The sequence below is a fragment of the Melopsittacus undulatus genome, chromosome 8 (assembly GCF_012275295.1).
Source record: "Melopsittacus undulatus isolate bMelUnd1 chromosome 8, bMelUnd1.mat.Z, whole genome shotgun sequence".
Taxonomy (NCBI): domain Eukaryota; kingdom Metazoa; phylum Chordata; class Aves; order Psittaciformes; family Psittaculidae; genus Melopsittacus; species Melopsittacus undulatus.
The window spans coordinates 48,476,839-48,491,173 of record NC_047534.1 but is presented as its reverse complement, the minus strand read 5'-3'; the positions used below and the strand labels follow the sequence as shown (position 1 = coordinate 48,491,173).

General features: G+C 37.9%; 1 protein-coding gene across 1 annotated transcript in view; it reads right to left on the bottom strand.

Annotated features, from left to right (window-relative positions):
* Positions 1-14,335, bottom strand: part of LRMDA (leucine rich melanocyte differentiation associated) — a 663,971-nt gene that overhangs the window by 296,046 nt on the left and 353,590 nt on the right. The window contains exon 3 of the mRNA XM_013129955.3: positions 9,775-9,901. Within this exon, the coding sequence (XP_012985409.1) occupies positions 9,775-9,901 (127 nt within the window). The remainder of the gene's footprint in view (positions 1-9,774; positions 9,902-14,335) is intronic.

Here is a 14,335-nt window from a genome sequence, read left to right as displayed (position 1 = left end):
GGATAAAAAAACCCAAACCAAACAAAAATGAAACCAACTAACCAAAAAACACAACAAGCCACCACACAAGCTTTTTGTGTTTTCTATGGAGTAAATATGCAGAATACCTGGCAATTCAGTAGAGCTGTTTCAGGGGTAGAAGGTATTCTCTTCAACAATTTGCTTACAAGCGTTCTAACTCCCATCTGACCATGCATACTTAAGGGCAAATATCAAAATGTATTTAGATATATAATGATGAAGAGCAGTATCAGCTTAGATTTCAAAAAAAAAAAGTGAGACTATGCATCAAAGTCCTACAGAATGCAGGCAAAAGGGAGACACAACAATTTCACTAAGAGCTTTGGGTAAATAACAGTATTTGGTAAACTGAATCTCAAAAATCTAAATCTCAAATCTGGCAAGTAGTGACTAGATTCTAACATCTCACATCTAAACCCTTAGCACTGATTTTAGATGCAGGAAGACCTCCCTAAAAATTTTTATGACAGAGATGACCAGGAATCTCACACAGATTTTTACCATGTAGTTCAGTGTGAGACCCTCCAAGCCTTGTATCATTTACTCCTGTGCCTCAAATTAAATAAATACTGAATTATTTCCATTTCAGCTGCAAAAGAAACAGAAATACATGCACAGGACAAACCCCAAGAATCTGACATCATCACCAGAAATGTAGAAGGTTGCTAATGCACAGAAAGTTGAAGTTTTGCAGGCTTGGACAGCCCCAAAATACTAGGGCACCAGTAACACCTGAGAACAAACCAACCTGTAGCTTATCATAGTCAACTTTTTTGTGACAGAATCAGCAGTTATATCATAAAAAAAACAATTAAAAATCCTGTTCTGGAGGCCTACAACAAATCTAGAGAGGGATTTTTTACAAGGGCATGAAGTGACAGGACAAAGGAGAATGGTTTTAAGCTGACAGACAGCAGATTTAGATTAGATATTAGGAAGAAGTTCTTTACTGTGGAGTTCCTGAGACATTGGAACAGGTTGCCCAGAGAAGCTGTGGATGCCCCATCCCTGGCAGCGTTCAAGGCAAGGCTGGATGTGGCTTTGAGCAACCTGTTCTAGTGGAAGGTATCCCTTTCCGTGGCAGATACTAGAACTACCAACCCAAACTGCTCTGTGATTCTACAATGTAAACTATTTTTTCTTATCCCTCTCAACGAAAAAAAACAGCAAGGTACAGATTATTTTTCCAAGAAGCCCCATCTACCTGCCACCACAGTTATTCTTTATAAAGCACGTAGGAAAACAATAAATTATATCCCATTCAAATTCTCATGATTGTTTCTGGGAGATGAGTCATAAGTCATGATGCAGTTCTGGTGTACTGTTAATTAGCATGTCATATACTTATTTTAATCACAATACTGTAACTATATGATGCCACCAAAAGTGGAAAGGTTTTTTAATACAGTGCTAGAAAAATACAGAGGGAGAAAATCATAAGCAAGTCTGAAACTTTCCTGCCAGCTTCCTTTTTATGGTTTATTGTGGCAGCCGAAGGAATGCTATATTAGTGCAATCAGACCAAAGAGTTGCAAAATCCTGCTGTGCCATTTCTAAGATGAATTTCAGTTCCATTTCCTCAGAAAAGGAAAACCACAATTAAATGCGTGGACAGTGCTAGTTAAATTTTATTTATTTAAACTTCTTAACAACAACCCTAAACTGATCTTTCTAAAGCTACCATTTCACCAGGTGACTAGGTAACAGTGATGCAAATACTACACTAAGGTCTATTGTTTGAAAACTGGTTGAAAGTGTCACTGTGATGACAATTAAAGTACCTTAGTACAGTGATTCCACCTCTTAATTCAACAGTGTCATCACTACCAATCTACTATTGATGCCTCTTTAACAGGTATTGACTAAAATAAAAATTTGTAACAAAAAATTTAAACTCTTTAGTTAAATCATTCTTTCTCAGCACCTATACAGAACAACGGCCCCTCCAAAAACACAACCTTGCCATCATGAATAGTTCACAGAAACATACTAGACATACTTTAAAATTCCCTCATCAAAAGATTATACTGATTTCCTGCACTATTCCTAGTTTCAAATTTGGGAAACACTCATGTTAACTTTGTTATGCCTCATCATTGTGTTACACTTAGGTATACTGCACATGCATATTTACAGTAGACTGTTCACAGATGCACACGCATGCACAACTATGTCACCATATTTTCTGTTCAGAAAAACAAATGCTACCAGCAACATTAAGACATTAGCAATATAATTATTTAGAAAATATAGTACTATGGTAGCTCCAGTTAAGCTGCGGCGCAATACAGTTTTATGTAATAAAAAATATCCTACAAATCAGAATGTTCTGTCTCGTCTATTTTCACTCATTATCTGGTACCCAATACCATAGTTTCTGAGGTTCTCCAGAATACAAAAAGAATAAGCAAAATCCAAAGCAAATTATGTACCTCCCTTCTCTGGTTAAGAATTAACTGTCTATGCAAGATCATCATATTTTTGTTTGTTTGTTTTGTAGAAAAGCCTGTAGGCTGCAGTAAAATTCTAGTGCTAGCAGGACTGTCGCTCATTACAAACCCTTCAAGGATTAGTTCCACAGTATTCCAGACTACTACTAAGGAAGGATTACTGTGATTTAAAAGTTACATTGTCCCTAGAGAATGTTATGTTTGAACGATGTCAAAGGCGTAAACTCCAAGAGGACAGTACAATGTTACTGGAATGGGTTGCCCAGGGAGGTAGTGAATGCTCCATCCCTGGCGGTGTTCAAGACCAGGTTGGATGAAGCCTTGGGTGATATGGTTTAGTGTGAGGTGTCCCTGCCCATGGTAGGGGGGTTGGAACTAGATGATCTTGAGGTCCTTTCCAGTCCTAACTATTCTATGATTCTATGACTGTACTTTGCTTAGTAAATTTTAGGAGAACCTCACAAGCAGGGACAGACACTTTGATGTTGACCTGTGTCTTGTGATAGCTAGCATAATAAAATGACCATTCTGTTTTACTTTTAAGAGGCTGTGCACATTAGAAAATACACACAGAATGTACACAGAAAATATTATGCCAGACCTCTGTATTCTCAAGAGACTCTTTAACTGTGTCCTTTTAATAGTCCCTCCAGCATATATCCAGGGTACAGATGCTGCATGAATCCTTTATATAGATTAATATAAGGGCCCAGCTGCTTTAAGTACTGAGGACTAATGCTGGTCATGCCAAAATGCCATACAGCTTCCTCTCTCATTGATATTTTTGGCATAACCATATGCATGCTTGTTGTTCAGGGACAACTGCTGGTCAAACCTATGCAGAAACATAACCTTTGATAACAGTTTTCAAATTAAATTATTTTATGTAACTCTACAGAAAGGCTATGCTAACCTGTAACTGTCCAAACAAATTTATATGTATTTACTATCTCACCACTCTATTTTTTTTCATAGAGTATGAAGTATGCAAGAAAATCTGGGATCTCTTTCTGTAACTCTTTTCTCTGCCAGCAATTTTTACAAGTCACACACTCAAATGCACTAACTTTATGAGAAAAGTAACCACTCCTGTTCTCTCTCAGTGCTTTCCACGTTGCTCCACCATTTTCTTTCAAAAAGTTCTACATAGTCTTTTCAAATTTTTAGCCATTCTACTTCCCCAAAAGAGTCACAGGAGAGCTTTTTGTGTTTAATGACCTTCTATGGTTATTGCTTTTGGAAGTTCTTGGAAGCAAAGTGACAAAGTGAAGAGCAATCAATTTCACATTCAAAATATTTTTAATATAAAGAGAATATCAGAAATATCACACAGAATTACAGACCACTGCATAGAAAGACCCCAAACTGTCATTCAAAAGTCTTCTGCCAACTAACCATCTGTCATGCAAGTGCTGCAATCAACCTAACATTAAAACAGCTGGATAGCACTTCTACCAGAGTCATAAATGAACAAGGTATCTATATTTATTACCATTTGAAACATTTGCTTCAATTAAGTTTATCACAAACATGATGTAGCAATCACAAGCTTTTCCACAGGCAAAATAGCCTTGAAGCAGAAGTTACCAATTCTCCTCTGAATGCAGTGTGAAAAGATCTTTGCCACCTGAACGCTTTTCCATTAGAATATGCTAGGTCTTCAAGGTTGGATACCCACAGAAATAGCTTGCAATATGCAAGTATACATTTTCCCCTTCTCTATGTGCAATAGGATGTCATGCACAGTCATTTGTATGCCACGTTCTGGCCTGAAACCTTTCTGGTAGGGAGATAAGGCCTTGAGATAAGGACTTGTTCACTGATTTTAAAACCATTTTACTCAAGAAAGAAAAGGTGCAGCACCAGTTGCAATTAACTAAGTCTATATATCTCCTGGAGAGCTTCCTGCATACTGAATACATGGGGAAAAAAATCCCACTCTGTTTACTGGAAGCAGCATTAGTTTTCTGTGAGTAGCCAGAGTTGCCAGTACATTTAGGGGTATTTCAGAAAGCCTGTGGTTCCAAAGCTGCAGGTTTTAAGACCAGGTATCAACACTGTTAGGTACACAAATGTGAGAAAAAGGAGATACATTTCCATTCCTGTAATCAAACTATATTTCTGGTTGACTAGAGACTTCCATCCTGAAACCATATGCTCCTTTTTTTTCAAGGTTTGTTTTTGTTTGGATTTTCACCTATTCTGTCCAAATATTGCTTAAGGTTCCCAAAGCAGCACAGAAATGATCAAGAATAAAGCAGCTGCTCACACATTTTTTTAAAGTTCTGACATATGGAGTTCAACCGGTCTGAGCACTGCTGTAGAACAGGATAAGGAATCACCTGGACTTAAAATTAGCTCCCTCTTCCACAGATGTTTGGCATTTGGCATTAGACATTTACATTACTTAATTTTTACTGTGGGTACATTTTATTCTAGAAGAAAGATTTTCGGCTCATCAGGTCCTGCAGTTGTCCAACAAGCCACACTCAGATTTAGCTAAATCCACAACTACAGCATGGAGAGTTCAGACATATATATAGAAAGACTGCTCTGTGCGTGTATATATAACAGCTGACCATTTCAGCTTACATTTTGTTTAGTGAAGATAGGGAACTGTACATAATAAGAGACAATTTACGTCTTGAACTTACTCATTCAACCTAAGCACGACGTCTTCAGCACTTAACCTAATGGGATTCTGGTCAGACTGGGACTTCTGGGTCTTCAAGCACTTCAGGACAATGTAGGAACAAACAAAGGCAAAATAAGTTACAGTCTACAGTTTGGGGGTTAAATAAAGCTGTAACTGTTGAGCATTACGATGAGACTTTTGTGAAGACAGATTATACCACAAATACTTTTTGGTACATTCTTCAGTTAAGGTACTATATCCATGCTGTTTTCAAAGGCTCAAAAACATACAATCCTTAGATCTGAACCATACTGATAACTTATCTTGCCATAAGTAACATATATACCACTAAAGGCATTCTGCCCAGCTCTAACTAATTTTGGCTTTCTTCTAAACCATTCAAAACCTAGACCTAGATTCAATACCCTAATTCTACATCTACATTCAACATTTTTATTGTAAACTAATTTTGGTATCAGTTCCTCAGAAGTATATAGAATGTATGTTTAATGGATGACCAGCTCACTGGACTAACTAAAGTAACAGGGCTTTTACTTCAGAGAATCACAGATCTCATTAATTATCAGACTTGTCTACTTTGCAGTGAGGCAGTGAACACCATCTAATTTTCAGCATACATGTATATATATTTGACAAATTATAACTGCTACCCTTTTGAGTAGTTTTACCAAATACTAAAAAGACTGAAGCATAAAGGAAACTGAAATGCCTACACTGTATAGTCCAACTGTAATGCCAGCCATGGCGAGCACAATGAAAAGTCAAGAAACTTCACACTGATGTAACACACACAGAGGAATAAGTTTATTTAGAAGTTCTGTGACTGATTCTTAGTATCTAGTCAACACAGTGAAAAGGAGAAATGAGGCTTACGACTACAAGCATAGCTGAGTGTAGTGATGAGTGCTCTTCCAAAAACAACTTCTTACCTACCACCCATCTTACCACAGAACCATAGAGTGGTTTGGGTTGTAAGGGACCTTAAACATCAAGCAGTCCCAACCCCCCTGACATGGGCAGGGACACCTTCCACTAGAACAGGTTGCTCCAAACCCCACGCAACCTGGCTTTGAACAGTGTCAGGGATGGGGCATCAACAGTTTCTCTGGGCAACCTGTTCCAGTTCTTCACCACCCTCACCGTAAATTACTTCTTCCTAATATCTAATCTAAATTTGCCATCTGTCAGTTTAAAGCCAATTCCCCTTGTCCTGTCACTACATGCTCTTGTAAAAAGTCCCTCTCCCTATTTTTTAGGCCCCCTTTAGGTACTGGAAGGCTGCTATAAAGTCTCAACTCAGCCTTCTCTTCTGCAGACTGAACAGCCCCATCTCCCTAAGCCTGTCTTCATAGGAGAGGTGCTCCAGCCCTCTGAGCATCATTGTGTTCCTCCTCTGGACTCATTCCAACAGTTCCATGTCCCTCTTGTGTTGGGGGCCCAAGAGCTGGATGCAGAACTGCAGGTGAGGTCCCACCAGAAGAGAGTACAGGGGGAAAACCCCTTGACCTGCTGGTCACGCTCCTTTTGATTAAGCCCAGAATATGGTTGGTTTCTGGGCTGCAAGCACACACTGCCAGCTTATGTCAAGCTTCTTGTCTACCAACACTCCCAAAACTTTGTCAGCAGGACTGCTCTCAATCCAATCTCTGCACAACCTGTATTTATGATTGGGATTGGCCTGACCCAGGTGCAGGACCTTGACCTTGGCCTTGTTGAACTTCATGAGGTTTGCATGGACCCATTCTCAAGCCTGTCAAGGCCCCTCTGGATAATATCCCTTCCTTCCAGCATGTCTGTACTGCTTTATGCCACCCATTGTGTCTGATAGAGGAACTAAGGTGATGTGTTTTCCAAAAGTAAATCAGACTTTCGTAGAAACATAGGATACAAATGAAAAAACACATGCTAGAGAAATGCAATCCAATAATGCACAATATTGATAACTATCCTTTCTGTATTACAGGTATAGGGGTTGCATTTTAAAATATTGTTAACAGGTTACGTATCACAGAAAAGCTGATGTATAACACTAGGAAACTGTATTTAAAATAGTAATATTTAAATTTGCTTCTTCCACTTCTAGTAGAAAATGGTAGTGGCTTAACTGAAACTGAAATACTCAAATGAGTATTTGAAGAAAAAGAAACAGACGATTGTTCTAAGTATTTACTTGATTTAGAGATAAGCTTTCACATTTGCAGAGTGTATCCAGACATTATGTCAGGAAGGACCAAGCGTTATTTACACATACAGTGCCACACAATAAGTGACCCATAAATCAAAGCTATCAAAGCAGGATCTGAATCAAAATTAAGCCAAACTAAAATGAGAAATAGCAAAGAGCATTATAATACTAAGAGATGCTCATATGAGTTTTAAAGTTTACATGTTATTCCAGTTTTCACAGGGGTCGGTTTGCCTTTTTGTTTGTTTTCCTATCTCTCTGTCCATATGTATATATAATGTAGACATTTAGGTATATATGGTAATATTCCACCAGTTGAAGTTTTGTTTCAGATGAGTATTCTATGTTCCCTTGTGTCCTTCCTGTAGTACAACTGTCATACACTAAACAATCTTTCCTGTGATGTATTTCATTAGTCTACTAAATGTACATTTTTTTTGAACATTTTTCAAAGAATTCTATAGAGAAAGCATTCATTAACAGAAGTGGTTCCAGTTCAAAGGAGACCTTTTTCAAACAGGGTTACACACTGAAAACAGGAATCTGGAAGGTCTCCATGCTTCTGAAGACCGCTGTTATCTTTCCTACAAGAGATCCTCCCTAGAGCTCAAAATGTTAATGATGGACAATGGTTGTTTTTAATTCTCTAGGCAGTTTGTATACATTAGGTGTTTTACAAGCATTTCTGTAACTCCTCTATTAAATTATGTCAGCACATTACAAAATGCATACAATATTGCTAGAACCCAGATAGCTCAATGGCCTCCAAGCTCTAATGTCATAGTTTCAAGATTGAATAAAAAAATAAAATCCCAGAATAAATCAAATCCTTCTTATCAAGTTATCATTGTCTTTGAGAGCTTACTCACTTGACAACAGCATTTTAAATATGTCTGTGATACCAGCAGGGACTCTTTAAAGAATACTACTGAGGGGATAATTTTTTCCCTCTGATTTTGCTCAGCAAGTTCTTACTGAATACACCTGCCTGCTTTTCACAAATGCAAAGCTAGTCCTTGACACCCCCTCAAACAACAAATATACTCACATGGTCTTTGGTCTTATGGCCAAATTGACGTTTCATGCTTTGTAGGAAGAGATGTGATGCACCAGGCATACCATCACACATAGCATCAGCGAAAATGTTCCTCTACATTCTTTATCAGTTCAGATTTTATGTGGCAGAAAACAATAAAATAAACAATAAAAGCAGTTACTCAAATCCAACCCACAGAATCCTGGCATTAACCAGAAATCTAGCCAAATATTTAGTACAGTAATGATTGTTACAGCTTAAGAGACACCCTTGGCAAATTTCCAGGCCACTGGGAATAAAAGTTACTCTGCTGATTTCTATTTATTTATAGAGTCAAAAAAATAAGTGCAGAAATCACAGAATCTGCAGTTATTTTTATTCTCCTCAGTAGGTGGATTCTGCTCTAGTAGGAGGTAAATTGCTCTCTGTTTACATTGTCTGTAATAAAAGCCTGCAGTTGAGCAGCCTTGTCCTTACGCTGCAATTACAAGGAAAAGTCTTTCATGGTCTGTGCTGTAAGACTCTGCAGGCCTCAGTTGGCCTTTTGGCAGCAGTTTGATCGCCCTTCAGTTTTGTAAAACCATGTATTACACAAATCCTCAGAAGGGTCAAAGTATGGGAAATTATTTAATAATCAATTCCATGCCCAGCCCTTGCAGATAATTAGTTTTTATAGACCATTATCTATAAGCCTACAGACTAGGGGCTCTGACTCAGCAGAGTACTTAGGCAAATACTGAAATATTTATTCAGAATAAACTTAAGCAGGCACTAACTTTGGGCATAGGAAGAAGTGACTGACTGTTTATGAATGGCCTTAACCACCCATCTAAATACTTTAATGTATCAAGACCTTGATTTGGACAGCATTTTATATGAATTTATGTGAAGTTGGAACACCAAGAACACAGTGACTTGCTTTTACAGCTGCGGTTGGACAGCAGATACCAAATCGTGTATATTACCACCTTCATTAAAATAGAGAAAGGTATACATTTCTTGTTGTTTGTGGGGTTTTTATTATTATTTTATTTTACTTTAACGTTTTAAGAGCTATTTAAAGTATGAGAACTTAATAGCGTTTCACTGCACTCGCTATTCCACTAGAGGTCAGCCTGCAACAGAACCCCAAGCAAACACAGGAACTGCAGCGCACTGGTAGCACTGACATTATTTTCTTTCTCTATTTTATCTATTAGAAAGATTTCTTCAGAGCCATAACTTAGATCTCTCACTAAAATGGAGCAACAGGAAGATATAATGGTGCATTTCATTTATGAATGACCTATAATAAATTATTATGAAGTATTCCAGGTGCCAAACGAGAGAATGCTTTGTCTGCACATGAACTATATTTCACATGCTTTAATTTGGCTGACACATAAAACTCATTTGACATTTTGCAGGTACTTCTTTGAAAGGATATTTGGTTCTTGTTGAGCGTTAAGGTATGGAGGTGGGGTAACTTGGGTAACAGAAGGTCATTTCCGAGTAGATTGTTGTCCAAGATCAGCTCTTCCAAGTAACTGAATGTTTTCAGTCCTTCTAGTGACCTGCAAACGACAGAGGCAACAGGAAAAATGATACTTCACTAAATCAGGGAGGCCATTATGAGCCGAAATAAATATTTTAACCTTCCCTTTCAGAAGTGGGAATAGTTTTGGTTTGGGCCTGTCAGAAGAGTGAATGACAAGCATTAGTGGCAAGGGGAGTGCTGGCACTGCAACACATCCTTCACATACTGGCAGGATGAACGATGGGGGTCACTTAGTGAGTAGCCAGGATCCAAAACAAAAGGCTTCAGATATGGGGCCTGCAGGATGAATTTGTCAATGTCTTGTGCCTTGAGGCACCCAGCCTCGCCTGACCCTAACCTCCATTCCCAAGATAAATAACTCTGTCACAGTTCACCTTCATTCCCTGGACACAAATTTAAGTTGTCATCCATCATTTCTGCCAAGAAATATCATACCCCGCTAACAATAATAAATACAACTTCAAGTATCATTTCTTAGCAGTTACCTTACATGCAATAATAGGAAATGGAGAAAGGATTTTTTATTTTTTTTCCTTTTTATTAACCACTTAATTTGCTTCTTGAGTCACTGCAAACAAAATAAAATGTTCTCTACAAAATAAAATGCAGAATTACTCCAGACAGAAAAGGCATTTGCTGTTTTTTCAGAACATACTGTCCCACTGACAAGCCACAGGTCAGACTGCAGAGAGTGGCTTTAAAAAGGAGCATTTCACAACATGGAAGTGCAGATGATGGCTTGTAAATAAACAAGGTTCTGTACGTATTCATTCCTCTGATAGCAGAGTCCAGGTTAAAAAATAAAAAGAACACTTTGGTACCTTGTTAAGGCATCTATTCCAAACTCCATTCTTAATGCCTGCACATTCTAACAGGAAAAAAAAAACAAACCCACACATTTATCAACTAAGACACATGCTATACTGAGCATACGCACAGACACGCATTCACAGCTCATTCACCTACCAGACACCTAAAGATATGCTGAGATTGCATGACTTGACAGCTGATCTACTATGCCTACCAGTGGGAAGATCATCACTGTATTTCCTGGCTGTTTCATAAAATGTGATGAATAAGGGAGATGCAGTCTATACTATTTATTCAGTTTCGAATGACATTTATACTGGGGGGATTCCCCCCTGCCCCGTTTTTGGCAAAGATCAAAATCCAACCAAAGTCTCTGTTAGAGAGTCCTACAAGCACTACTACTGGAGAAAAATACAAATATTATAGAAAGTATATGGGTTTCAAATTAGAGAATTTAACAGTCAACCAGCCAACAAAACCAAGATGCTGCTTTTGTAGATACAACATACTGACTACTTATAAATCACAGTCAGAGAGGTCAAACAACCAAAAGTAATCAAGTCCATGACCTTTACACTGGGTACTGTACACTAAACTATGAATATTAAAGTAACATTTGTACAACACTGAAACAGTGTATTTCAGTCCAAGGATTCCAAAGCACTCCCAGTCTATTGACCTGGCATTCTGAAAGGGAAGCACAACTGTTACTAATGCCATTTTGATGCTGGGAAGCCAGACCTGAAGAAAATTTACCATGCCTACACCGTATGGCATATCTATATAACTACAATGAATTGACAGTGCAATTTCTGAAGCTGAAAGAACAAAAGAGTCAATTTCAAACTTATACTGAAACAACCACCACAGTAACAGTCACACTTTTCGCATTTGCTTTTAACAAGCTGTTTTATAAGAACTCGATTCAACCTATATAAACTGTACATGGTTAAGAGCTGTGCTAGAACGCTGCGTTAAGCTATTTCAGCAAAGGGTCACAACTGACATGGTTTTGCCAAAGTCAAGATCAGAAGAGAGATCAGCTAACATTTCAGACAGTGCTTTCCCCTAAGTACCTTTAAAAGGCAAAATAACCCAGAGGAAGTAGCAGTGAGTTTATCAAGCTGTTATGAGTTTTCACTTCAGTTTATTTTACAAACCTAGTTTAGCAAATTCCCCTTAAATACTCTTTTATTATATAAATAGTGGATTATTTCCAAACCTCACATTTCAATGCAAGACTTTGACTTGCCAAAGGAGTTCAGAGAAGGCCACCTCCTTGTCAACACCACAGAGCCTTATGGGATGTTAATAGGTCCTTTGTGAAAAAACATTGCTTGGGCTCTGGTCAGTGTCAGCATCAAAATACACATTGTTCCTGAGTTATGTTATGCAAATATAATACTCTTATCATGAGAATCTGCAAATGGTTGGCAACTGGCAAGGAGAAGAAAGCACACATCCAAAACTGCTGCAGGGGAGGCATAAAACAAAATGACAAGCCATGAAGTGGGACAAAAGGCCTTGAAACACTAGAGGGAGTTGCCTATTGAAACAGCCTTTCTTTCACAAGCCTGGGCTGAACACAAGGGTACTAATTTCATAGATAGGCAGAGAAAATTGTGCACAAATCTCCTTACACCTGTCTGGTTTTGATAATTTTTGCCATGTAATGTTATTAGCTGCTCACTTAAAAAGGAGCCGTGTTACACAGGGAGTTGCTTATTAATTGTTGTTTTCATGTCATCAGAGCAGTGTGCACTTGGTGATTTAATCACCTAAATTCAGAGTCCAGGGAAATGGGAGGGGCTGCCACAGTACAGAGAGAGGGTGTAGCCATTAACATAAATTTACATCCATATGTTATTTTGTTATTCACAGAATTCTTATTTTTTTCATCTTAGACAAAAGAAAAAAAAACACCAAAAAAACTAGTACCAAAATGAAATTGCTAAGACTGTTGGTAAAGAAACAAAAAGGGGAAAAATGTGTTTGCTATCATTCAGTGACACTAGCTACTAAATTCAAGGCGACAATTTCTACCATAATAATATATAAGGAAATATTGCTTGGCAGCTGTACTCCACAATTTAAAAGTTAAGTTCAATGCACACAATAGGTTTTGTGGTACAAACTTCAGGAAGTCCCATAACTTCTATGTGCTTCAATTTCCCATCTGCAGATGGCGGATTAGAAAGGATTGCAATCACGAGCTAGTACATAGAAAGCATTTTTGAGAAGCCAAGGTAGAAATCAGTACAAAATAATGGTATTTTTATTTTTAATCAGGGTGAGTTATATTAATGCACTCCATGTATTTCCACTACAAGAAAGGGGTGCATATATATACACAGCAGAGCAAGAAGCACACAAACACCCTCAGAGACAAGTATAAAAAGGAAAATTCCCCAAGAAAAATAACCAGTTTAAAATTAAATCTGAACTGTTTTCTCATAGTTCACAGAAGAAAAAAATGTCTTCCTGTATTGGTATATTAAAACAAACACACAATGTCACCACCATAATACAACCAGCACTGAAGGGGCAGTGGCAAGCAGCTGTTTTCCCAAGTTTCAAAAGACTAATAAACATCACTAAGGTGTACTGCAGGTTGCTTTTCCCTGCTCTAATGACATGAAAGCTGCCCATTATCTCACCCACAGGTACCATCTCAGTTACCTCATTGCAGGCCTCACACTCTGCTCCCAGAGGAGAACAAGTGCTGCCAAGAGATTTCCATTGCAATTTCCAAAGTCACATCAAACCGACAAAACATCACAACGTATTCAGAGCTGCCTCATTCAAACAGAAAAAACTTTTACATTTCCACTGTAATTAACCCTATCCTCGTTAAGATAATTATGATCAAGCTCCCTGTCACAGCTAATATCACAGCACCATTGCCTATGGCTCACGCTTTGCCCTCATTAGCTTACAAAAACACTGTGTTAAACAGGAAACTGATTCCCTCTGCAAAACGACTTAAGATGTTCTGTAAGCAGACAGTAAATAATCCTTTTGAATATAAAGGTTTCAGAAATGTCATTTTGTCCAAGTCCTTCAGCTAATCAATGTGATTTCTTCCAGCTTTCTCTTCCATAATTCATTCATGGTTTGTAACAAAGTTTTAATCATAAAGGAATGTCATCGCAGAGAATTTTTTTCTCTATGTGTATGCATGGCAATTGTCAGCTACACTATTTCAGATGGTCGCTCTGGCCTGATGGGGATTTAGTTACAATGAAAGTAAAGCACATCTCTTCATTTTGGTAATTTATAAATGAAAAAAAGCAGAAGCCTCTCAAGTAATGGACAAATCTCAGTTCTCTGCAACTGCCCTTGTCGGGAAGAGCAAGCTGTTCAGAAGAATATGCTGAAAAACAAATGTTCTTCACATTTTACCACACCCCTCCATTAATAAGACAGCTGCCTCATATCTAATGACTTTTCCTCCTGTTTAACAGGAAAAGAGAGAGTAGTTAACAATATGTAAATGAGAGAGTTTGGCTTTAGCCTTGAAATTGATTTGCACTCTGTTGACAAGAGATAGCCATTACCAAAAGTTAAAGACAGAGCTGTTACAAAACAAGAGCTTTTTAAAATACCTTTTTTCTTGTCTTTTATGTTTTAACAGTTTACA